Below are 23,547 nucleotides of genomic sequence, written 5' to 3' on the forward strand. Positions count from 1 at the left end.
TATGGTACTTAATAAATATACATAAAAAAAAAAAACAACAACAATTTAATTTATTTAAGTTGATAAAATAAAATAAATGTCCCGAACCAAACATCATAAATACACCGCTACTCTTTATTTGACATCTATGTTCAAATTCAAAGGTCTTCGTTAAGTTCATCACTCGATATGTACTAGCAAACATCGAAATATTATGTACCTGTCTATAGTGGCCACATCAAAATTATCCTGAATAGCAAAATCTTACATTTTTTTTAATATTTTTTATATTTATACTATATCTTCTTAAATATAATAAAATTATAAAAAGAAATGATAGATATATACACACGAGTTTTGCCCTTCATAAAGTGTTCGTTTAATTGAATATAATTTAATTAGTTGGAGTATTAATTTGTATTTGAAAAAAAGAAAAAGACAATTGAATTTAAAAAAAAAAAAATCGCTATTGTTATTTATTAGACCGGTTATTTCAATTATTGGCATGTGAATAAGGTATCCAAATATTAATTATATTATAAAGTATTAATAATTGAATACTGTAGCGTGACGCTTAAACCAATAATAAAAAAAAGGCAACGTCATATGATGTAAATATAATTATTTATAAGGAGACCGCAACACTATAGATTATAATTGGGCTGCCTTTGGGACCAAAAAAAAAAAAGAAAAAAAAATTTCAAAAATTTCAAGGAGATTTCAATAGCAGTGGGTCCGGACGCAGGAATTGATCCCAGTCGGATGCCACGTGGCATAGATTCTCTACGGCATTCGTTGTGTACCTAATGGTGGAGCCGTTGACTGAAGGGTAAACGGGAGATCAGACGGGTGAGATACTGGCTTCTACCCGGAGGCTGATCGAACCGGAAGGGCCCTTCCCAGGTACCCAATCCCAATCCTCTCTCCTCAGAAGAGCTCCACAGGGGGCGCCAAAAAAAATAGAAAGAGAAGAGAGAGAAAAACCAAAGCTTCTGTGTCAAAAAGAAGAGGGAAGAAGAAGAAGAAGAAGAGCAATAAAAATAATCGACAAAACACTGAGAGACGGATTAACGGGCGAAGTATTTGAAGAGCTTGAGCTGCGGTTCGGACTGGTTCTTGGGTCAAGCATGGAGCTTCAGAACACAGTGAAGGAAGCCCTAAACGCACTGTACCATCACCCTGACGATGCCTTCCGTATGCAGGCCGATCGGTGGCTTCAAGACTTCCAGCGCACTCTTGATGCCTGGCAGGTATTGGTTTCAATCACTTCATTGCTTTTTGGGCAATAGATTTCACTTGCTCGATTGGAAAAAGTGGTTGAGTGGACTTTGTGATTTGCGACTTTGATGATTGGTTTAGTGTTCTTTTGTTTATATCTCGCCTAATTCTATTCAAGAAGTAGAGTTTGGGGAGTTTTAGTTATCGTACACAATGCTTCATACGCGTCAGAGAGTAAATTCTGTTTAAGGGATGTGTACTTTTTTTTTCCCATTTTCTGCTATTAATCATTCACTTTGGAAGTTCTCCTATTTCCTTTTTTCTGTTCAACGCCACTTGCCTGCGGAGAACGTTGCCAAAAGTAACTCCATCAGACTTAAGAATGCGACTTCCCCCCCCCCCCCTGTCATTTGGTCTGTGAAAGTTTTTTTTTTTCGGGGGGGGGGGGGGAAAGAAACTGGGAATTCGACATACAGAATTGATCGATTTCTGAATAGGAATTATGAACAGATTTCACGCTTGAAAATGGTAAAAAACTCGTAGAATGAATTCAGTGGTATGTCATTCCATAAAAGATGCCATTGGGGATGTTATAATTTCAATTTTCTGGAGCTCATGCAACAAAGCACATGTATTGCAATTGCACTTTCCAAGCATCCAATTCACTTTATTGTCTCTGCCTAATTATTGAGGATAGAGGTAGGAAAGAATTCAATTGCTGTTCGCTTTCAGTAACAACTGTAGCATGGACAAATTTCCAGGAATAACTTAGATTGGATTTGGACAGGTTCACATTTGGGTATGGTTTCAAGTGTAGATCCACTAAAATGTACTAGTAAAGGGTGTATCTTAATGATGAGATTTGCATTTTCTTTTAAAGATGTTGAAGGAAAAGTCCTTGTAGGCTGTAACAATGCAAAATCTCTGCTTCATTCATTTTAATAGAATCATATTTGACAGACATGAATATTTATTTTTATATCCTCCAATACCTCAAATTTTTGTTAGCTGTCTGTTCTCCTCAAATTTGATCTTATTTGATTCAAAATAACATTGGTTCTCATACTAAAGATCTGTCATAAGTACTCTTCATTCTATATGAGTAGTTACTCCCCTTTGCATCAGCCTTATGAATATTAGTCACATCTTTATTTAGGAAAGTTAACGGTCTTTATTCTTTTAGGTTGCTGATAATTTACGAAATTTTTGTTAGCTGCCTTTTCTCCTCAAATTTGATCTTGTTAGATTCAATATAGCATTGATCCTCATACTAAGGATCTGTCATAAGTACTCTTCATTTGATACTAGCAGTTGCTGCCCTTTGCAGCAGCCTTATGAATATTATTCACATCTTTATTTAGGGAAGTTAACGGTCTTTATTCTCTTAGGTTGCTGATAATTTGCTTCACGAACCCACCAGCAATTTGGAAACTTTGATCTTTTGCTCTCAAACACTACGAAGCAAGGTATCTTTCTTTGATTTGTCATTGTTGATTACTGAATATTGGTTATTTGAAGTTATCTGTGTATGAGTTCCTTGGTAATGAAATAAAGGTCGTTTAAATGCATCATGATCAATTCTCTGAGTTCTTGTCTACTATTTATCTAATCCAGGTACAGAGAGATTTTGAAGAGCTGCCTTCAGAAGCTTTTAGGCCCTTGCGTGACTCATTAAATGTAAGAATCTCTTATTAAGTAGCTAAGCTCTCAGTCAACTTCATTATAATTGTGCAAAATATATGGTGCGTTGCCACAATATTTTTCAACCTGCTGATCTTGGTTGCCTTTTCCTTTTCAAGGTGTGGCTTTGCTTTCTTTTAGATATGGAATTTTTAATACTTGGACATCTGATCATATATCTATTGGTCTTACACTGATTTACCATGACAACAAATAATTTTTCGACTTCCTACTACATCCTCAAATCGTTTGTAGCCATGGACTTTTTTCCTTCTATAAAACTATTCTTTATAGTACTATCGCTTAATCTGCAACTGATGGAACTTGCATACTGCACGTGATATATATGCCACCACTTGATACAAATTTAAAAGTCTCTTAACATTACGTGGCTGTTTCTCAAATTTAGATTAGAGTGCTCATTAGTGGTAAAGGATTGAGGTTGTGTGCTACTGATATGGGTGGCTGTTTCTCTTATAAATTCTCACTTTACTATCTTGAAAGAACTTATTTTGGCATATATTTATGTAATTTGGGGGCCTAGTTGAAACGATTTACAAGAAAGCTAGTATCAGATATGTATACATATAGAAAAAAACCCACTTATCATTACATTCGCAGACAGGTGTATGTTGCTAGGCAACGTTGATCTTGATAACCTTTTTTTGTCACCAATCTGGGTTTTTGTTATTATTTTTTCCCCACTGGTTAACAAACATATTTAGGTTTCACTTGTTGGATGCAAGGACTTTTTTCGGTTAAATGGAGTTGGGTCTTAATTATCTTATTCAGATGATTTCCAGTTATACATTGTGATTGTGGGCTACTCTATGCTTTTGCTTCATAAAACACCAAAAGTTTTTGCCTATGTGGCCTTTAGCTTCATTGGCAACCTTTAAATTATGAATGATTATTATAAAAACCTCTAGCTTAATTTAATAACATGAAAATCATCTTGGGAGAGACCTTTGTTGATGAAAATGAAGTTTTCCCATAATAAGTAGGATGTTTTGGGAAATTCGTGACATCATTATTCGTGTGTTCTCCCAGTTGTGCTCTTGTAATTCTTTGACGTGGATTTGAGAGGAGGCCTCATTCTTTCATTTTTCCTCTTCTATCTGTTAGTATGTTCTTTTCTTGGAAATAACAAAGTTAGTTATGTAACACTTTTTTTTTTTTTGGTGTGGGTCACAGGCAGTAATAACCATTTTGCGTTACAGTTCCAATGGGATTTAAGTTTTCTGATAGTTTTTTTTTTCTTTTGTTTAAAATGTGTAATTTGACCTATTACATTTGTGTTCTACTAATTTTATATGCAGAATTTATTAAGAAAATTTCACAAGGGCCCACCTAAAGTCCGAACTCAGGTATTTTCCTTCCGAAAGTGCACAAGATTATTGAATGATTTTCCCCTCTGATTGGAAGGAAAGATTCAGGGTCAATTTTGGTTTCATAGATTAGCATAGCAGTGGCTGCATTAGCAGTACATGTTCCTGCTGATGACTGGGGAGAAGGTGGTATTGTAAATTGGCTCAGGAATGAGATGAACTCACATCCAGAGTATGTACCAGGATTTTTGGAGCTACTGACAGTTTTGCCTGAGGTATGAACTTGTGATATCTTTTCTTTAGTTTTGGAAATATATATTTTCTTCATTGATATTGAAAGGCACATTAACTATATTTCACCATGCTGGAAGAAATGCATTTTCAATTTTGGGGGCTTGAAAATTTTAACATACTTGGATTGAAATGTCCACTAAAGTATACAACTTGTGCTGATTATCACATAATTATCCAATAGGTGCAAGCAATTACATGAATTATGAAAGCTAACTGAATGAAATGCTTGAACCTTTGATTATATCAAATTTTCTATTGGATGTCACGTACCAGTAGCATAAAAGGCTATCGATTTTATAGAGTATGGAGAATTAAAACCTCGAACTTTTATTGGTCTGTGGTTTTAGATTATTTGATTACTATGACACAGATGGTTTCATATGCTAGAATATTATGAGACAATTCCAGCTATTAGGGGATCAGCCTGGAATATTCAATATCTTTCTCTGAACAAACATTAAAGTTTTGAAGGACTTTTAGGTACTTTTATGTGTGTATATCATAATTCCCAAAATGGTTAGTTAGTTTTTGTTTTGTGGCATGTTCCCATGTTTCTTCGGCACCCATCAATCAGGAAGTTTACAACTACAAGATCGCAGCTCGCCCGGATAGACGCCGTCAATTTGAAAAGGAACTCACATCCCAAATGGAAGTTACCCTTAATATCTTGACAGCTTGTTTGAATATTAATGAGCTGAAGGAGCAGGTGGGACTTTTTTAATCATAAGAATTGTGTCCTGTATCTGAAGTTTGGTTATTATGTCTTCTTACTCAAACAGAAGTTCCTCAATTTTTTTATTCGCTTGGGTTTTATGGATGTTTCAGGTGCTCGAGGCATTTTCTTCTTGGCTTCGATTAAAGCATGGGTATGCCTGTTCTTGACGTCACTATTTCTACATAATATATTAGATAGCACAAAAGATAGTTAGGAATGAAGTTCATTTATTTTTAAATGTGTATATGGTGCTACATGTGGGTATGTGAATTCGAAGTATGATGTGGGTATATTTTAGATCAGTTTTTTGTATCATGTAGAAGAGTGAAAGCAAATCACAAAGACTTGCCGCTTTGATTCTGGGATTGCATATGGAATTGGGTTAGGGATCTCATTTGTTGCTCCAATATTGATTACAGAGTTGTATGAAGTTTATGAAAAATAAATAATTCGCTGATCAACAAAATAATCTAGAATAACCTAATTTTAAATAGAATGACCTAGTTAACTGGGAGGAAGTAGCTGAACAGATTGGAACATAGCTCGAAGGAGCGAAGACTCATTTCTGAAGTGGTATTGGAGATTCCCATTGGGAGGAAGTTCTTTGTAGCATCAAGTACAGTGGTCTCATGGTAAACAACCCAGTGGTTGGCTCTCTTAAATCAAATATAAAAGTATCCTAAAGGGCGCTGGAAACCAATTACGAGACTTAATGATTTTGCAAAAAGAAATACCACTCTTAGGGTGGGTTCAAGCAAGAGTTAGCTCCTGGAATGATGTTTGGGCCCTTGACCCTCATTTATCCCTGAATTACTCAAATCTTTGCTATCCTGTAGCTCTAAAGAAGATTTGGTAGAAACTGCAGGGATATTATCAAAAACCTTTGGTGTCTTGAAACAGTCCGAGGAACTTTTCTGATCAGATTTGGAAGATTGGTTGAGAGTCATGAATTTATTCGTGGGTGTTCATCTCATGACCTCTAGAGTAGAAGATTTTGGCTCCATGATAGCTAGGATATATACTTTTTCCTGCAAATCTGTTTTTCTTCTTCTCTTTAGTGTGCTTCATAGTCTGCCGCTGGATCTTTTTATCGAAGTTTCTTTTTTGTTTTTTGTTTCTAAATGGACCATCATTAAAAGGGGGCTCAACACTAATGACAAAGTTCAAGAGAGACACCTTAATTGCCATCTACAACCAAACAATTGTATTGTTTGCAATTCTTATGGCAACAGTGCAGTCCATTTATTTTTGGAGTGTTCTCTTTCAATTTCTTGGATGGAAATCATTCAAATTATTCAAGATCGACATGGTTCTACCTTGTTTGGTATTGCTAACCATATCATCTCTCTTTATCGCCCTATTCTCGATAATAGTCCTCAATTCTCTGGATTAATGCTGTTAATGCAAGCATGACTTAGTGGTAAGACACCAATTACCATCCTGAAGGTTGTTGGTTTGATCCCCACCCTTGTAATTGTTGAAATAAAAAATTCTCAGGACAATGTAGTTGAAGCAATTTTGGGTTTATCTAGACTGTGAGAAGTTGAAGTACCATAGTCTTGAGCTATTTCAAATAGATTTTGGAAGAAGTGAGGTGATCATGTGAAGTTTTTAGTTTCCATGGTTGTCGTTTGATGAAGAGTTTTCATAATGTTCCCTTTATTTGTATGGCTATAAAATTGTCTCCCCCCCCCCCCCCCCCCCCAAAAAAAAAAAAAAAAAAAAAATTATGGCTATGAAAGAGATGTATTTGTAACCTTTTTTGCTTCATGAGTCCTAGTTCTCCCAGTTCTTCATCCTTTTTAATATAATTTTCTCTAATAGGAACAAATTTTGAAGACTTCTAATGGCCGATAGTTTATCTCTAAGTTCTAATTAGTTAACTGCTTCAAATTGGATCTTATTGATGTCTTATGATGAATGTCCTATCGAATACATTCTTAACTTCTTTCACCTTTGTTTTGGAGATGCCTTGTCCCCTACACCAGCCCTTTGTATTGACCTTTTTCTTCTACTAAAATTTGTTTGTTTCCAATGAAAATAAAAAATAAAAGTTCTGTTAGCTATTATCTTCATTCAGATTTCAGAATCTGCTTCTTTTGTCGTAGTCAGGGAAGAAAGTCAAACCTTACAATTTAATGGCTTAGTTGAACTGCTTCTGGTTTCAGGATCCCAGGATCTTTGCTTGCATCACATCCGTTAGTACTCACAGCTCTTGCAAGTTTAAATTCCGAGCTTCTCTCAGAGGCATCTGTAAACGGTATGGCTTTTGAAAGTGCCCTAAGTTTCTAGTTCATATGTTGTAAACTTCAGTCGATATTGCGACATCTGAAATTTGTTTTTCTATTTCCTGAGCTAATTTTTTTTTGGTGCAAATCAAGTAGTCGAATGTAGCGTTTGTGGTCCCATCACCCTTCCCTAACATTTGTGGACTGAGATGCGTGTGATTTTATAAAAGAAAAATGCTTTGCAAGCTTGGTGTAGTTGGAATGCTATTATTCCTTAGTTTAATGTTTATATGCTTCTTTGCTCTTGGAGAATGTAGTGGAGTCTTCTATGAACAGCTATCTTATAGCCAATTGGCATAGATTTTGTAATTCTCTGGATGGGGTTTCACACTTTTTTGTAATTTCATCATATCAACTAAAAGTTTTGCTTCCTATCAATGGGGGAGGGGAACTAAAGCTAACTTCAATAGCTACAAAGGAACGGAATTGCAGGATTATTGAGCCACATAGTCACGTTGGTGGATGTGATTTAAAACTACTACCTTCTTATGAGCTGCTCATTTAAATTAATTCGCGTATCCTACCTTTTGTATAGCAGTTGAGATGCACTGGAAGTTTTGGGTGCTCAATTGGTTTTTGTTTCTTTCTTTATGTTATCCTTTTGTATCTATTATTGCATTTCTAAAAACTTGATTCAATGAGTAACATCTATGTAAAAGGATAATTTTTTTTTTAATATCCATGAGTGTCTTGACCAGCTATGCATTGATGAAATTTTGTTCTTTGTTTCTTTTCTATACATATGAAGTGTGCATCTTTTGGCCCCTCAGTCGTACTCAACTAGACCTTTCTCTGTCTGCTAATAGCATGTTTCCCTTGTGTTGTTATTATATTTTGTTTTTGTTTATATAATTAATTAGATCCTTTGCATGTGTTTTACGTGTTTATTTGTTTGGAGCCCCATTCCCCCCGGTTACTTGTGAGCTTTTTGTTTGTATTCTCAAGATCATCTCTTTGGTTCTTCAAATAATTATTATAAATTTTTTCTTTGGCTTCCATTCTGCAGTTATTTCTGAACTGATACACTATTCAGCAGCTGGAAGCTTAAGTGACCTCCCAGTGCACATGCCCTTAATTCAAGTAATTGTCCCTCAAGTTATGAATTTGAAGGCACAACTTAGAGATTCTTCAAAGGTATTGATTCTCCATCTTTCGTTTCTCTATTTTTTGGTGTGAGAGAGTGTCCAGTTTCTGGTTTAAAGGCTAAGCCCCTAAGGTATATAGGACGATTAGAGTGTTGAGATCAATGAAATTTGTTCATTAGCTTTGTTCCTCATCTCTGCCTCATTGTTGGATCCTGTTGCACTTTGTATCATGATATCCGCGTTCTCTGTTTATATCCAACAAATGCTTTTCTCATTTCCTTCTCGATTTCTTTATTTGAAGTGAAATGGGTACTTCTTTCCTGCATTTCTTCTCATGGTGGAAATTTATAATTTTACGGTTATGGTTTGTTTGGCTTTTTATCTATTAAAGTAAACACCTCGTCTATACCTATAATGCTTTTCTAGAATCGAATTCCTTCCATGTTGTCTCCATGATTTTCTGTAGTTCTATATTGTTATACGATGAATCTCTTCTACTGAGCAGATAAGTAACATTTCAGTTTAACATTTTATTTCTAGGAATTAACTTTTAACATATATATTCAGCTGAGGAAGTTAGAACGTTTATTTATTTTATTTATGTTCTAGCACAATTTTCATTGTGAGAACTAAGAAAGAAGTGTCAGGGTCCAACACAACAAAGGTTGCTTTGAGTGACCTCACGAGGTGGAAAATGGGATAATCTACATATCGGAGGAAATTCAATGAAACAGTAATGCCCCTTTGGGTTTTGAATTTAATTTGCCTTTTCTTTATGTATTTTGTACAACAAAGTTGTCGGCCAGAAATAGAAGTTCAACTTTACTTGCCAATTCCTTTTTTTTTTTTTCTTTTCTAAAGCAAGAGACAATTTTTTATTGAATTAATGAAAAGAGACTAATGCTTGAAAAAATTATGCTTTATTTACCAATTCTCCTTCCTTTGTAATCATTTCCAGGTGTTTTTATGATCTATATACTATACAATTACCCATTTTTCATCACAAAATAGTGCGCTTCTTCTGTTTCTAGTTCTAAAATGTTAGCCCCTTCCTTTATTTTCATTAGTCTCCTAACCATGTGTAGCTACTGGTTGCTGCAGTTTATCTATTACTACTGTCAACTCACCTTGTTCGTATTTTAATTTCTGCATTCAGGATGAAGAAGATGTGAAGGCCATTGCTCGGTTATTTGCTGACATGGGTGATTCATATGTTGAATTGATTGCAACTGGTAACAAATTTAGTTACCCAGTTGAGGGTTCATTATTCTATAACATTCATGATATTCTTTTCTTAATTTGTTTTTCTTTTCATTATTTTTTTTTCTACTTTCTAGGTTCTGATGAATCGATGTTAATAGTCCATGCCCTACTAGAAGTTACTTCACACCCTGAATACGACATTGCCTCCATGACCTTTAACTTTTGGCATAGCCTTCAGTTGAACTTGACCAAAAGGTTATTTGTTCTTAGCCCTGTAATATAAACTATTTTTTCTTCTAGACAACAAACATTTCGACGTTTCTTTTAGACAACAAACATTTTGGACCATTTGTTAAAGTTAATTTTACTTACAGCAATTCTAATATTTCAGGGATGCATATATTTCTTTTGGCAATGATGCTTCCGTTGAGGCTGAGAGGAAAAGGAGGTTACAAATATTTTGTCCAGTTTATGAGTCACTCGTGTCCTTGGTAAATTTTCCACTTTCTTGATTATTAACCCAAATTCAGAACTTTTAAAGAAAAATTCTTAGTGCTTCTCTTGATGCAATATCATTCCCTTCATTGTAGTGTACCATAAGACCACCATTTTCTCATAAATGAAACGACTGTTATTACTCGGACATTTTGCCACAAAAAATTGCTGCTTGTACCTACTTTTTTCCGACAATATTTATTGTTTGCTAGAAAACCAGTAATTACAGCTGTATACGCTTGTTGGATTTATTAAGTGAATGATATATATCTGCATACATAAATTTTGTCTTGATTCTCTAGAAAAATTGTGTTCACAGGTTAGTTTCAGAGTCCAATACCCTAATGACTATCAAGACCTTTCTTATGAGGACCTCAAGGAGTTCAAGCAGACTAGATACGGTAGTGGCTTGCTTAGTTTGTTGAATACAATCGACCAAACATGACTAGTTTCTTTGTGATACAGTTTCTGTTATTAAGTGCAGATTTTTAGCAGATATTATTGCATTATAGTTTTACCAGGAAATCTTTTTTATTATATCTAATGGGACTTATGGAATTCTTATTTAATATAGAGTGCTAAATAACTCAGTTTCCCCAGTGCTCATTTTCCATGTAATTCAGTGAGGTGGTTACTGACAAAATGAAATATTTGTATTATATCCAGCTGTTGCAGATGTCTTAATTGATGCAGCATTGGTTTTAGGAGGTGATACGACTCTAAAACTTCTTTACGTGAAGCTTGTGGAGGTGTGGTATTTCTTGCAATCTCATTAGTTATTCTGCATCTAAATAAATTAATCACGCAGCATGTAAAAGAAATGTTTTTTTTTTCGATAGTAATCTTTTTTCCTTAGAGTTGCTTGTTCATTTATTTATGTCTTTTGTTTGTATCCTTAGCTGCCTTTTGTAGTTATATTAGTAGGTATTCTAACTGAAAATGAGGGGTCAGAAGAAAAGAATTTCCAAACCACTATGGGTTGGGTTGTCTTAGTAGGATCTATTTAAATAATAAAGGGCAAAGAAAATAGGTTCAAGTCATGGTGGCCACCTACTTATATCTTACAAGTTTCATTAGCATCAAATGTTGTAGGGTCAAATGATTGTTTGTGAAAATGGTTGAGGTAAAGTTTTGCAACCGTGATTCTTATAGACTTTGATTATTGCATTTGGTTGATGCATTTTCAAATATCATCATAGGCTGTTTCAAGCTGTGGAAATAGCGAACAAAGTGAATGGCGTCCAGCAGAGGCTGCTTTGTTTTGCATCCGAGCTATATCAAATTACGTTTCAGTTGGTGAGGCCGAAATAATGCCCCAGGTAAAATATCTTCCAAGTTTGTCCTGCCTCTACAATGATGACAATTTTATTATCTCACGCAGTTTACCCTCTCCTATTACATACTTCTTCATAAAGTTTCTTCTAAGAAGGAAAAGTTCTAAAACCTCTGTAGTTTCTCCTCCAAATAGTCAAGCAATACCATATTATTATTTTCCTCCTCCTCTTTTCTTTTGAAGAGAAACTGAGTTTCATGAAAGAAATGAAAAGGACCGCCCTCATTCTTGCCTCTATAGTGGCAGACTGTGACAGAAATCATACTCCGTGTTTGGAGAATGTGATCTCATATTCTTGCTAGAAAGTTGTTCATCGTTGAATTCTTGTTTTTCTTATGTTCTGCGTTGCCTATTGTCAGCCGATTCTCTTGTAATTTAGTCTGTTTTCTGTTTTATGTCTCATTCTTGAATTGCACTTGGCTTTTCCATTCTTCTCTCAGGTCATGGGTTTACTTCCAAAACTTCCAAAGCAAGCCCAACTACTTCAGACAGGTAACAGGATGCAATATGTTGCTTATTATGGTGTATTAAATGCTATTATGATATTCTTATTTCCAATGAAAGCGTCAATTTATTCGATGATCACTCACACACTGTTCTTGACTTATTTTGTCATGGTCAAGTCCTACTTACCACTTATATCAACGTCTTTGCAATTTCATAGTAGATGTTATTTGTTCAAGTGTACGTCATATATCTAACTTGGTTTATGAAGATAAATATTTATGCCTGGTTGAATCTTTTCAGTGTGCTACACTGTTGGAGCATACTCGAAGTGGCTTGATGCATCACCAAGTGGGCAGTCTATACTACCTTCAGTAATTGATATCCTCATGAATGGAATGAGCACATCCGAGGATTCTGCAGCTGCTGCAGCCCTAGCATTTAGACATATTTGTGCTGGTATAAAGTTTCTTTTCAAATTGCTTTCTTTTGAGTTCTGTATTTTTCTGGATCAAGTAAACTTAAGACTGTTTATGTTTCATTTTTGAATTATACGAGTAATCTTTGTAAACCAGCTTATTTACTAGTGGCATGTAAAGATAACTCATAACTTAGACTGCTTTACTTTCTGTCAGCAGTCTGCACATTTAGATTTTGGTTTTGATTTTGAAATTGTATACTTTTCACGAGCGTCAGCATGCTGTGGTTTTAGAAATACTATTCTATTTGGTTGCCGCTCCCATATCCTTAAATACACTGGTGAGAGATTGAAGGTTGCCTTTTTACCATGCAACTAATGGTTATTGGATGAGAACCACTCCCATTGATTTCTTTTTTGTTTAGCTTTGATGAATACCTTTGAGTTGCGTAGTCCTCAAAATCAGAAAAAGATCCTGAATTTTTACTGTCTCAAGCTTTGGCATTTCTATTCCATTTTATTAATTCATTTATATGACAAGTAGATTGTCGGAGAAAGCTTTGTGGATTTTTGGATGGTCTCTTTCATATATATAATATGACGGTCAATGGAGAAAGTAGTTTGAAGGTGACTGCTGAGGACTCATTGCACCTAGTGGAAGCATTAAGGTAAATGTCTTGATAACATTTTGAAGATGATCGGTTGAACGGGATTGTAAGTTTGGATAAAGGTTGACTTCTCCCTCTCTCTCTCTCTCTCTCTCTCTCTTTCTGCAGCATGGTTATCACCGAACTTGTGCCCGATCAAGCTAAGAGAGCACTGGAGGCATTGTGCTTGCCTGTTGTCGCTCCTCTGCAGGTTGTTTTTCTTTCACTTTCTGATTATTCGTTCATCCTCCTGACAGATTATAACAATTTTCAGTGTTAATAATCAGGAAATTGTCAATCAAGGCCTTGAAGTATTGAATAAGAAGCCTTCTAATGAGTTGACAGTCCATATTGATCGGTTTGCTTACATATTCAGGTGTGATAAATGTCCAACCTTTCTATCTCTGTTTCTTCCTAATACTCTTGTTTCTAAATCTATTAACGGCATCAACTTTAGATATGTAAATCACCCCGAAGCGGTTGCAGATGCAATACAGAGGCTTTGGCCACTTTTTAAAGCCATCTTCGACATGTAAGTATACTTTAATTTCATTAACTGCATATGATGTTCCTTACAAAATTTCTTGCTGGTTATATTTAATGATTTGATTGTAGCCGTGCTTGGGACATGCGGACAATGGAATCTCTTTGCCGATCGTGCAAATATGCTGTAAGTTCTCCGATTTTTTTTTTTTTTTTTTTTTTTTTTTTTTTTTTTTGTGGCTCATCATTATAAGCATGGTGGTTCGAAACTCAGCTGGAAAATAATGAAACTAAAAACGACCGACTTGGTTTAACTTGGATTGTATTGGCTATACTTCGACTGCATTGGCTATGATTCTGATAATATTTGTCATGTATTTTTAGGCACTTATTGATTGGAAATATTTATGCAAAGAAACAATTTATTCCGTTGAATATATTACTAGTTTACTTTCTGTAGGTGAGAACTTCCGGTAGATTTATGGGAATAACAATTGGAGCGATGTTGGAAGAAATTCAAGGTCTATATAAGCAGCACCATCAGCCTTGCTTTCTTTATCTGTCTAGTGAAGTTATAAAGGTTTGGGCCATATATCTCTCTTTGCTATGAAATTTCGATTTTCGTGTTCATTTAATTGCTAAAACTGCTGATTTTCCTTGCAGATTTTTGGTTCTGACCCATCTTGCGCAAGCTATCTCCAAAATTTGATTGAAGCACTATTCATGCACACAACACGTCTTCTCACAAATATTCAGGTAGGCTGCTGGTAGCTTATAGATGTTATCTTCCTCAAATTTGGCCCTATTTAAGTTGCTAAATGGTTGCCCCCTGCTTTTGTTTGGAAGGAATTTACTGCGAGGCCGGATATTGCCGATGACTGCTTTCTTCTAGCTTCAAGATGCATACGCTATTGCCCTCAACTATTTATTCCATCTTCAGTATTTCCAGCATTAATAGACTGTTCAATGATTGGAATCACAGTACAGCACAGGTATTATATACTTATCTTCCAGCCTTTGTTTTCATGAAGATGATCCTCATTGTCAAGGTTTTTATCTAACAACTATGATAATCATCTGTTATGTTGATGTGTTTATTTGCGTTATTCTGAATTACATTTCTATAGTTGTGATTCATATGGATTGACCCTTTTTCATTTTCTCTACAGGGAAGCCTCAAATTCAATATTAACCTTCTTGGCTGATGTTTTTGATCTTGCAAATTCAAGCAAAAGTGAACAGTATATATCTAGAAGGGATGCAATTATTATACCTCGAGGTCCCGTTCTCCTTCGAATTTTGATTGCAGCCTTGACTGGGGCACTGCCAAGTTCTCGATTAGAGCCGGTATTTTTATTTTCATGTGGATAATTGCTTACATGTTGAATTGCCGATGTCTAGCTACCTGTATTAGTCACAGTTCAATCTGCCATTCTCCATTGTCTGTTAAGAATCACATGTTGATGATTCCATCCCACTTTCCCAGGTGACATACACGCTATTAGCGTTAACTCGAGCTTATAAAGCGCAAGCGTTAGAATGGGCCAAGGAAAGTGTCTCATTGATTCCAGCAACGGCTGTTACTGAAAAAGAGCGGTCGAGATTTTTAAAAGCATTATCTGATGCAGCCTCAGGGTGCGACATAAATACGCTCGCTGTACCAATAGAAGAGCTATCAGACGTATGTCGACGAAATAGGAACGTTCAGGAGATAGTTCAAGGAGCTTTGAGGCCTCTTGAACTGAATGTACGGCCTGTATCATAGTGAGGGAAAAAATGGGAGGAGAGGTAGGGTGTGTGTTACAAAGAGGAGGGCCATTTTGCAACGGCCTCGTCTTGTTTCTTCCATATAGTTTGCTGCCTTGAGGTGTAATGCCGGTTGGTTGGTTTTATTCTTTTCTTCATCTCCATCTTCTCCTTTTACCCTTATTTTTCATTTGGTGTATCAATTAGCAGTCTCCAATTTTTAGGGAGAAATGTTCATTTTTTAAAATCTTCTTCAATGGTGGATGGGGGGGGTGGGGGTGTGATCAGAAACTGGTGGTGCTCATATGTTTGTATTGGTGATGAGCTGTGGGATGGGGGAGTGTTTTCTTTTTCAATATTGTCTCTCTTTGGATGTCATTTTTTTGGGGGGGTTTTAATTTGCTTCACACACTTGTAATTTATTACAATCAAAGAAAAGGAAACTTTGCTTCTTTTTTTTTTTTTTTTTTTTTTTTTTTTTGCCTTTTATGGATATATCAGAATCTAAGTCGAACAATAAAAGCATATACTCTTGGATATCAGAATATTTTAACAAGAGATTTTAGGCAACAAAATCTTTTTTTTATTTTTTTATTTTGACATTTTATATTTCATTCTATTAAATATTGATTCTTTCTTATCTATTTATTTTTTTAAAATGTCAATCCTTACCATTTATTTATTGACAATAACATGGGTTTGTTAACCTTTTTGGATTTTAAATATATTTTTACTTACTCTTCACCTTTTTTTTTTATAATTTTCAAATTTTAAAGTTATAATAATATTTATAATTTCAAAGTTTAGAGTTGTAATTTTCAAAATTTGGAGGTGGGAATTTCAAGATTTTTTAAAATATTTATTTAGTTAATGTACTTTTAATGGGTTATAATAGGTCATATTTTCGACATTTTTGTTTATAATTAATTATAAACTTTTTTAAATCATTGGTATCAAACTCAAAAAATTGAAATATATATATATAAAAGTGAATTCCATTACTAAAATGAGCCGCCACAATTAATAAATTGAATTGGAGTTTAACTTTTTGGCATTAGCTTCATATTTGTATAAATATTTATTATTAAAAGAATATATATTTGGCAAGTGAAAACGCAGGCAAGCAATAGTATTCTGATCCACATAATATTCAACTCCGTGCCTTGCACGTGACTATTTGAACAATTATTTTTCCTAATAAATATTTAATTGAAAAAAGAGTAATTAGTGTTTGGTTACCGGGAAAATGAGCGAGAAAATAAGTCCGATCCGTAAGCTTTTCAATATCAACCCTTCTTCATCAATTTCAACTCCCAAATTTATGGTCAAATAAACATCAATTCCCTATTCAGATTCCCTCCGTTTCTCTCCCTCCTCATTTCATCTCTTTCTTCCTCCTGTTCTTCTTCTTCTCCGAGCTTGCACTCCAATTCTGTTCCAGTTTCGATCTTCCTCCGCGCTCGCTTTTTCGATTTCGTAATCTTTTCGCTTTTCATCTGCAGTTTTTTTTTTTTTTTTTTTTTTCCCTTGTTTTTTCTCCAACGCATTTGATCTTATTCATTCTCGATCTATCTCCTTTTTTTACGATGTGATTCTTAAGTTCTCAGCCCGCCCAGAAGAAATTCACGGCTGGCTTTGCAAATTTGTCGATCTTATTCGCCTTCTCAAGGGTTCCATTCCTCGATCGGATTCTCTAGCCACAATGGTGTCCGCATCGAACCGTCACAAAAACATGCACTCCCTTCTTGTGGCCAGTCTCACGAAGCTAACCATCCCTTCTTCGTCTCCTTCTTCTTCTCCTCCTCCTCCTTCATCCACAGCCGACTTCGATTTCTCCGACGTTTTTGGCCCCACAAATCCCTCCTCGTCATGTTTTCCGGCGGACCCACAACACCACGAACAACAACCAGAGGTCATTCACAACAGATCTCACTCATTTGTGGGTCCATCTCCCCGGTTAACTCCTCCGTCTTCCCTTCCATTTTTCCGAGAAGTCGATCCACAGAGCGAGGAGGAAGAGGAGGAGGAAGAAGAAGATGACCTACAAATCTCGACTCAAAATGGCGCTCAAGAGGAGATGAAGGGAGCGGATGAGAGTGAAAGTGGTGGTGGTGGTGGAGAGAAGACACAGGGGAAGATTGGAGTTGCGGATTTTGATATTCTGCGAGTGGTGGGAAAAGGGGCGTTTGGGAAGGTATTTTTGGTGAGGAAGAAAGGGGATTGTAAAGGAAACGGCTCTAATAATGATGGGATTTATGCTATGAAGGTGATGAGGAAGGATACCATCATAAAGAAGAATCATGTGGACTATATGAAGGCTGAGAGAGATATTCTCACAAAAGTTGCTCATCCTTTCATTGTTCAGCTCCGCTACTCTTTCCAGGTCCTCAAATTTCTCCTTTCTCTTCATTCATTGCTTAAACTGATAGGATTGTATTAAGCTTAGACCAACTTCAGATGATAAATTATAGCTGTGTGAATTTGCCAAGTAGTTTATTGTTGATCATCCACTGCGTTCTGTGTTTGCAGACCAAATCAAAACTGTACTTGATTCTTGATTTCATAAATGGAGGGCATCTCTTTTTCCATCTGTACAGGCAGGGAATCTTCAGGTACCCTCCAATCTCAGTTAAAAAGCTTGTATTCTATTACCAATCATGATATTTTAGGAACTCCAATTGATATGGATCATGGGTCCTTTTTTATTAGTGAGGATCAGGCAAGGATCTATGCAGCCGAGATCGTATCGGCCGTTTCGCATCTTCACAGCTGTGGCATTGTGCACCGTGATCTGAAGCCGGAGAACATTCTTATGGATGCTGATGGGCATGTAATGTCAAGCAAGCTTGATTTGTACTAATGAGTTTTCTTCCTGTGTTCCTGAATCTTGAATGTTTATACAGGTAGTGCTTACAGATTTTGGACTGGCCAAGGAAATCGAGATATCGAGCCGGTCTAATTCGATGTGTGGAACAACAGAGTATATGGCTCCAGAGATCTTGCTTTCTAAAGGTCATAACAAAGATGCTGATTGGTGGAGCGTTGGAGTCCTCTTGTATGAAATGCTTAGTGGCCAGGTACATGAAATTCATTCATTCATTCATTCAATCGCAAGAGTTATAGGAATTTCAGTGAACCAGTAAAACTCGTTTCTTTTGTGACTATCTGAATTCAGTGATTCATTTTTACAATCTAATGCTTGTTTTCTTTATCCAAAACTGTCTTTGGTTGCTAAGCTTTAACAGTTCGTCGTTTTTACTGTTCTTTTTCACGATTTGCAGCCACCGTTCACGCACGCTAATAGAAAGAAGCTTCAAGAAAGAATAATCAAAGAGAAAGTGAAGCTTCCACCATACCTGAGCACAGAAGCTCACTCTCTCCTCAGAGGGGTAAACTTAGAGCTCCATTTTTATCTGTTGTCATCTTTATTTTTACGACAATCATGAACAGTAATGGGAATTGTTGTTGTTTGCAGCTGTTACAAAAGGAGCCTTCTACACGATTAGGCAGCGGACCCAACGGAGGGGACGAGATAAAAAAACATAAATGGTTTCGACCGGTGAACTGGAAGAAACTGGAATGTAGGGAGCTGCAACCGAAGTTCAAACCGGATGTAAATGGAAATGACTGCACAGCAAATTTCGATCATTGTTGGACAGCAATGCCTCCAGACGACTCACCAGCTCCGACGCCAACCGATGGTGGACACTTCCAGGGATATTCGTACGTTGCACCTAACCCTTGGCTTTCATCCTCTGGATAGAATGATGCTGACCATGGAGTTCTCACTATACTGGTAAATGCAATTGTACATCAGTACTATACTGCCATTAAATTATTGCTCATTCCACAGCTCAGTGACTTGCAATCCTTCAGATACTTTCAAATGTGTGTGTTGTTGAAATCTGACTTCTAGACTTCCAAGTTCTTTCCATGTCTCACCTGTGATCAAAAACGTATTGGATTGGAACTCAATTTCTTTGCAAATATTCTCTCTTTAGTGTTTCAATTCAAGTTGTTTTACACTTCTGGTCACTCGTTATCTATTCGAATTCATCACATATATATATATATGCCCCTTTAGTGTATAACTTGTGATCCATGTTTCTGATACCAATATGTTCAAAGAATGATGATATCTTTGTTTGCCCTCACATTGGTTAGTTTAAAAGTTTAAAGCCTTTCTTGGGTTCTTGCAAGTATTCAAACCTCTGGATGGTCTCTTATTATTATATTTTCCCATAGGTTCATTCTTTTTAGCATAGTAGTTCCCTCTTGGCAAGGTAAATTATTGAGAGATTTTCGAGCTTCTCGTCAAACACGTTTGCTAGGGAGAAGTTTTCACACCCTTTTAAAGGATGTTTCGTTTTTCTCTCTAACCGACTGGGATCTCACTCACCCGAATCAAATTAGATACTTTTCAATATAAATGAAAATGACATTTGTTAAGCATAGAAGGGGACAAAAGAAATCAAATTAGATACTTTTCAATATAAATGAAAATGACATTTGTTAAGCATAGAAGGGGACAAAAGAACAGCTGATGCACAATTGTTTGCATTCCTTCAAATGAGTGACTAATCTTTCACATATTATTTATTTCATTTTCATGATAGGCTCGGAACAATTTTTTTCTCAAAAAAAAGGTCATTAAAGCTAGAATTGAAAACTGTCGAAGATAAGAAGATAAGATTTTAAAAGTACAAAGAGATAGACATAGCACATGCAAAAAGAAGTTTCATAGGCTGTATAGGATTTGATAAGATTCAATACGGCTCTACTACCTATTACTTGAATGTCATTCATTCAAATCCTACAATTTTTCTTCTCTAAAAATATCCATCTTACCCCAAAATAAACAATCAATTATGGTTCATTCAATGGATTTAAACTAGGTTAAGAAGTATTGAGAAGTCTGGAAATGAAAAACTCCGAGTGTATTACATGAGTTTTTACATCCAATGAAGGCTGTGGACGATAAGACGAAGAGAACCCATACCACATATACAAATACACGGCCTCAGACACACAACACCCATAATGACCCATCACTGTGGATGTGGAGATCTTAGAGATTCCTTTCAAACGTTGACAAAAAAATTAATGGAAGATACAGAAACAGGGGAATTTTGCCTCCTCCCCCGCTTCTTTCACAGTATCGCAACCACCCATTTTATCCAACTTGGATATTCCATCCTTCAAACTACAAGCATACCCACAAGAGACCAGACCCACCAAAATACAGTCATTTCTAACAGAGAACAGTGTCATTATTCAGTCAGTATCAGCTACCGACAAGAACAGCAAATCATCAAGAATCTAGATAACATAGATGCCATCAAAAACATGGAGCAACCCCCTTTTTCCGGGTCTGCACTGGATAGGATCAGATTCAGTCACCTAATAACTTCTGTCGTCTATAGCCACGTTCCCTCTAATTGTCAATAACTTCTCCCCGGTCTGTAAATCATTAGGCTGCACTTATGATGCCCTCACCATTATTGAAACTTGGCATGGCCTGGAAAGTTGGGTGTCTTGATGAAGCCTCTCTCTGGTCAGATGTTAAGGAAAGGCGAAGAGACAAAGCTGATGACTCCATAGCTGGGTTTGAATTCAAGTTCAAACCAGTTGAGGTTGGATTTTGATTAGAGGGAAAGATGGAATCCTTGAGACCGAGCTTCAGTGATCCATCACTTTCTGTGTTCACTTCTCCAGGACCACACTTTTCCATCAGATTCTTGGTTAGAGTGGTGGCTAATGGTGCTGGCCCAAACGAAAATGGCAAAGTTTGCTCTACTGGAATTACATTGTGCTTAGAAATTTCAGGTGGGGGTGATGGAATAAAGGAATGGGATTGAGAGGCAATTTCTTGACGCTGCGCTGGCTCTTCAACCATTGGAGCAGCCGTGACCTAACACGAAAGGAAAAGAAAAATCAGAGTTAGCGTGAAAATCAAACTTTTCAGGGTTGGTAAGAGACAGATAGAGGTTATGAGATAGAAAAGTCATGTCTTTCATTGGTCAATTAAACAGCAGAAGCTAGACATATGGAAATCATTTAAGCAATTTGGTATTTTAAAGGTCAACGTTCGTCTCTAAGAAAATGCATACTAAAATAAATCTTAGATCCATCGTCATAGAGAGTAATTCGTCAATCGCCCAAATAATTAGTGAAGTTATCCAACCACCTAGTTGACTCCCAATCAACAACCAAGTTATGCTAGATCGTCGAAAAATTCAGGATCAGGAATCCTATATGAGTAATCAGATTTAACAATCAAACAAATGGAATATAGTAATTGAATGGCAAGCATTCGTAAATTACCGTGTCCGTCGTGATATCGAAAAGACTAGATCTACGGCGACGGCGATTTAGATTGCTCCGGCGAAGAAAGTATTTCTGAGCGTGGCTAGCGACCTGAGTTGGGGTGCGAGTCTTCACAAAGTTCCTAGAAATTCCTCTCCAATCCCCCTTCCCTACTTGTTGCAGTCCAACCAAAAATAGCTTGTGCTCTTCCTCAGTCCAAGGCACGCCTATTTTCCATTCACACAAGAAATTTGTCAACATAAACACAAAATCAGAGATACAGAAATTCAAAACGCAAACTCCACCATCTTTCCGTAAGCTCATCATAAAACAGAGTTACTCTAGTACTCAATTAACTAGATCGAAAATTTGAATCTAAAGAAACCATAGGAATCAGGGAAAAAGGAACCAGAAACCAGAAGAAATTGATACGAATCAACAAGAGAAGCAGAAATCAAAAGCGATCGGAGATCCGATGCCAATCGAACCTCGCTTGCGCTCACGCTCGCGGTTCCCCCGGGCGTTGGGAACAGCATCATCCGCAGAGGCATAACCAGCAGCAACATCATCTTTGTTATTAACGGAAACAAGGTCGTTCTTACTGTCGTTAGTGATTACATCAGCGACTTCATGAGGTTGCTCGTACTGCGACAGATTGTTCAAACTCACGCTCTTCCTCATCGAATCCACCACTACTCTCACACCAAACAGCATGATCTCACCAGGACCGCCGCCACAGGTCTCGGCGGCGGGGGATTCATTGACGACGGCAGCAGTGCTTCGCATGATCAAAAAGAGACGACAACGACGACAGTTTCGACGGCGAGAGGGTTTTCAGAAGTATACAAGTGAAGAAGGAAGCGTGTCGGATATGGAGGAGGAAGGTAACCGCAGAGAGAAGCATGTGTTTATATAGAGGCAGACCAAACAGATGAAGCTCAAGGTGCCACACGCGGCACGTGGAGGTCGGTGCAGACACGCCTCAGGATAAAACGTGGTAATTTTATTTTGACTAGATTAATAAAATAAAAAAAATGTCTAAAAAATCTCATTAAACTTTATATTTCAAAAATATTCATATTAATATAATTAAAAATATTTACATGAAAATTATCCCGCTACATTTCATAAATTATTTCTAAAATTTTTACAACTTAATTGTGATACTGATTACGATAATTTAAAGGTGGTTGAAAGTTTTTTTAAAAATTTAAAGGTGTGATCGAATATTAAGATAGGTTAGATATAAAATTTAAATTTTTAATATTATATTTAACAAATGGGTAGAGTAAACTTGCAATAAAGTAACTCATTTATCGATGAAAAGGAACTTCCAAGACATTGATGATAAAACCTTTTAAATATTTAATATATGTTAAATTAAATCTCATAACTCAATAATTAAATCCCCTAAGTTTACAACATCAAATTTATTGTATTTTTTTTTTTTTTAATTTAATCATAAGCCACAAAAAGCTTTAGGCATCTTATTGTTAACCACTCAATTCGATATTATTTGAATACAATTTCACGATATAAAAAGTTTAAAAAGAAAAATAATACACAAAATATTTAAATAAAATAAAATAAAAGATCCTCGATTCTCCCCTTTAAAAATTGAATCAAATTGATTCGTTGGATATTTATTAATATTATTATTATTATTGGATATTTTTTGGGGGTTATGAGAAGCCTAGGGAAAGTGTGGAGCGTGGGTGTGGGATTGGCATATTCGATTCAAATCAAATGGGAAAAAAGGGGATGAGAATAATATAAGTGAAATTGAAGGGCGAAGGGATGTGATGCATCGCATAATATGATAATGTTGTGTATGGTGGCCTCTGCTACGCCCTCCAATATGCTCACCCATCATTTTCATTCACTC

The 23,547-nt window shown here is 36.1% G+C and overlaps 3 protein-coding genes across 3 annotated transcripts; 2 read left to right on the forward strand and 1 right to left on the reverse strand.

The window, feature by feature from the left end:
* Positions 1-681: 681 nt before the first annotated feature.
* Positions 682-15,819, forward strand: LOC111780185 (transportin MOS14). The gene is made up of 27 exons (XM_087119784.1): positions 682-1,229; positions 2,586-2,663; positions 2,812-2,874; positions 4,197-4,244; positions 4,334-4,480; positions 5,074-5,205; positions 5,325-5,365; positions 7,383-7,474; positions 8,509-8,636; positions 9,744-9,819; positions 9,925-10,045; positions 10,182-10,281; positions 10,605-10,686; positions 10,952-11,034; positions 11,485-11,604; positions 12,059-12,110; positions 12,366-12,521; positions 13,025-13,148; positions 13,257-13,338; positions 13,415-13,503; positions 13,585-13,659; positions 13,743-13,797; positions 14,071-14,190; positions 14,274-14,366; positions 14,457-14,602; positions 14,780-14,957; positions 15,097-15,819. The coding sequence occupies exons 1-27, from the start codon at positions 1,107-1,109 to the stop codon at positions 15,373-15,375; spliced, it is 2,883 nt and encodes a 960-aa protein (XP_086975910.1). The 5' UTR covers positions 682-1,106; the 3' UTR covers positions 15,376-15,819.
* Positions 15,820-16,609: 790 nt separating this feature from the next.
* Positions 16,610-19,365, forward strand: LOC111780217 (serine/threonine-protein kinase AtPK2/AtPK19). Its single transcript, XM_023660549.2, has 6 exons — positions 16,610-17,739; positions 17,886-17,968; positions 18,066-18,186; positions 18,260-18,433; positions 18,638-18,745; positions 18,832-19,365. Exons 1-6 carry the CDS (start codon positions 17,059-17,061, stop codon positions 19,117-19,119), a joined length of 1,455 nt encoding a protein of 484 aa, XP_023516317.2. The 5' UTR covers positions 16,610-17,058; the 3' UTR covers positions 19,120-19,365.
* A 913-nt stretch (positions 19,366-20,278) lies between these two features.
* On the reverse strand, positions 20,279-22,554 carry LOC111780213 (transcription factor MYB1R1). Its single transcript, XM_023660546.2, has 3 exons — positions 22,151-22,554; positions 21,681-21,889; positions 20,279-21,267 (listed from the first exon to the last, which is right to left on the reverse strand). The coding sequence occupies exons 1-3, from the start codon at positions 22,446-22,448 to the stop codon at positions 20,827-20,829; spliced, it is 948 nt and encodes a 315-aa protein (XP_023516314.2). The 5' UTR covers positions 22,449-22,554; the 3' UTR covers positions 20,279-20,826.
* Between the last annotated feature and the right edge of the window lie 993 nt (positions 22,555-23,547).

Source organism: Cucurbita pepo, chromosome 18 (genome assembly GCF_057944985.1).
Source record: "Cucurbita pepo subsp. pepo isolate OVF chromosome 18, ASM5794498v1, whole genome shotgun sequence".
Classification (NCBI taxonomy): Eukaryota; Viridiplantae; Streptophyta; class Magnoliopsida; order Cucurbitales; family Cucurbitaceae; genus Cucurbita; species Cucurbita pepo.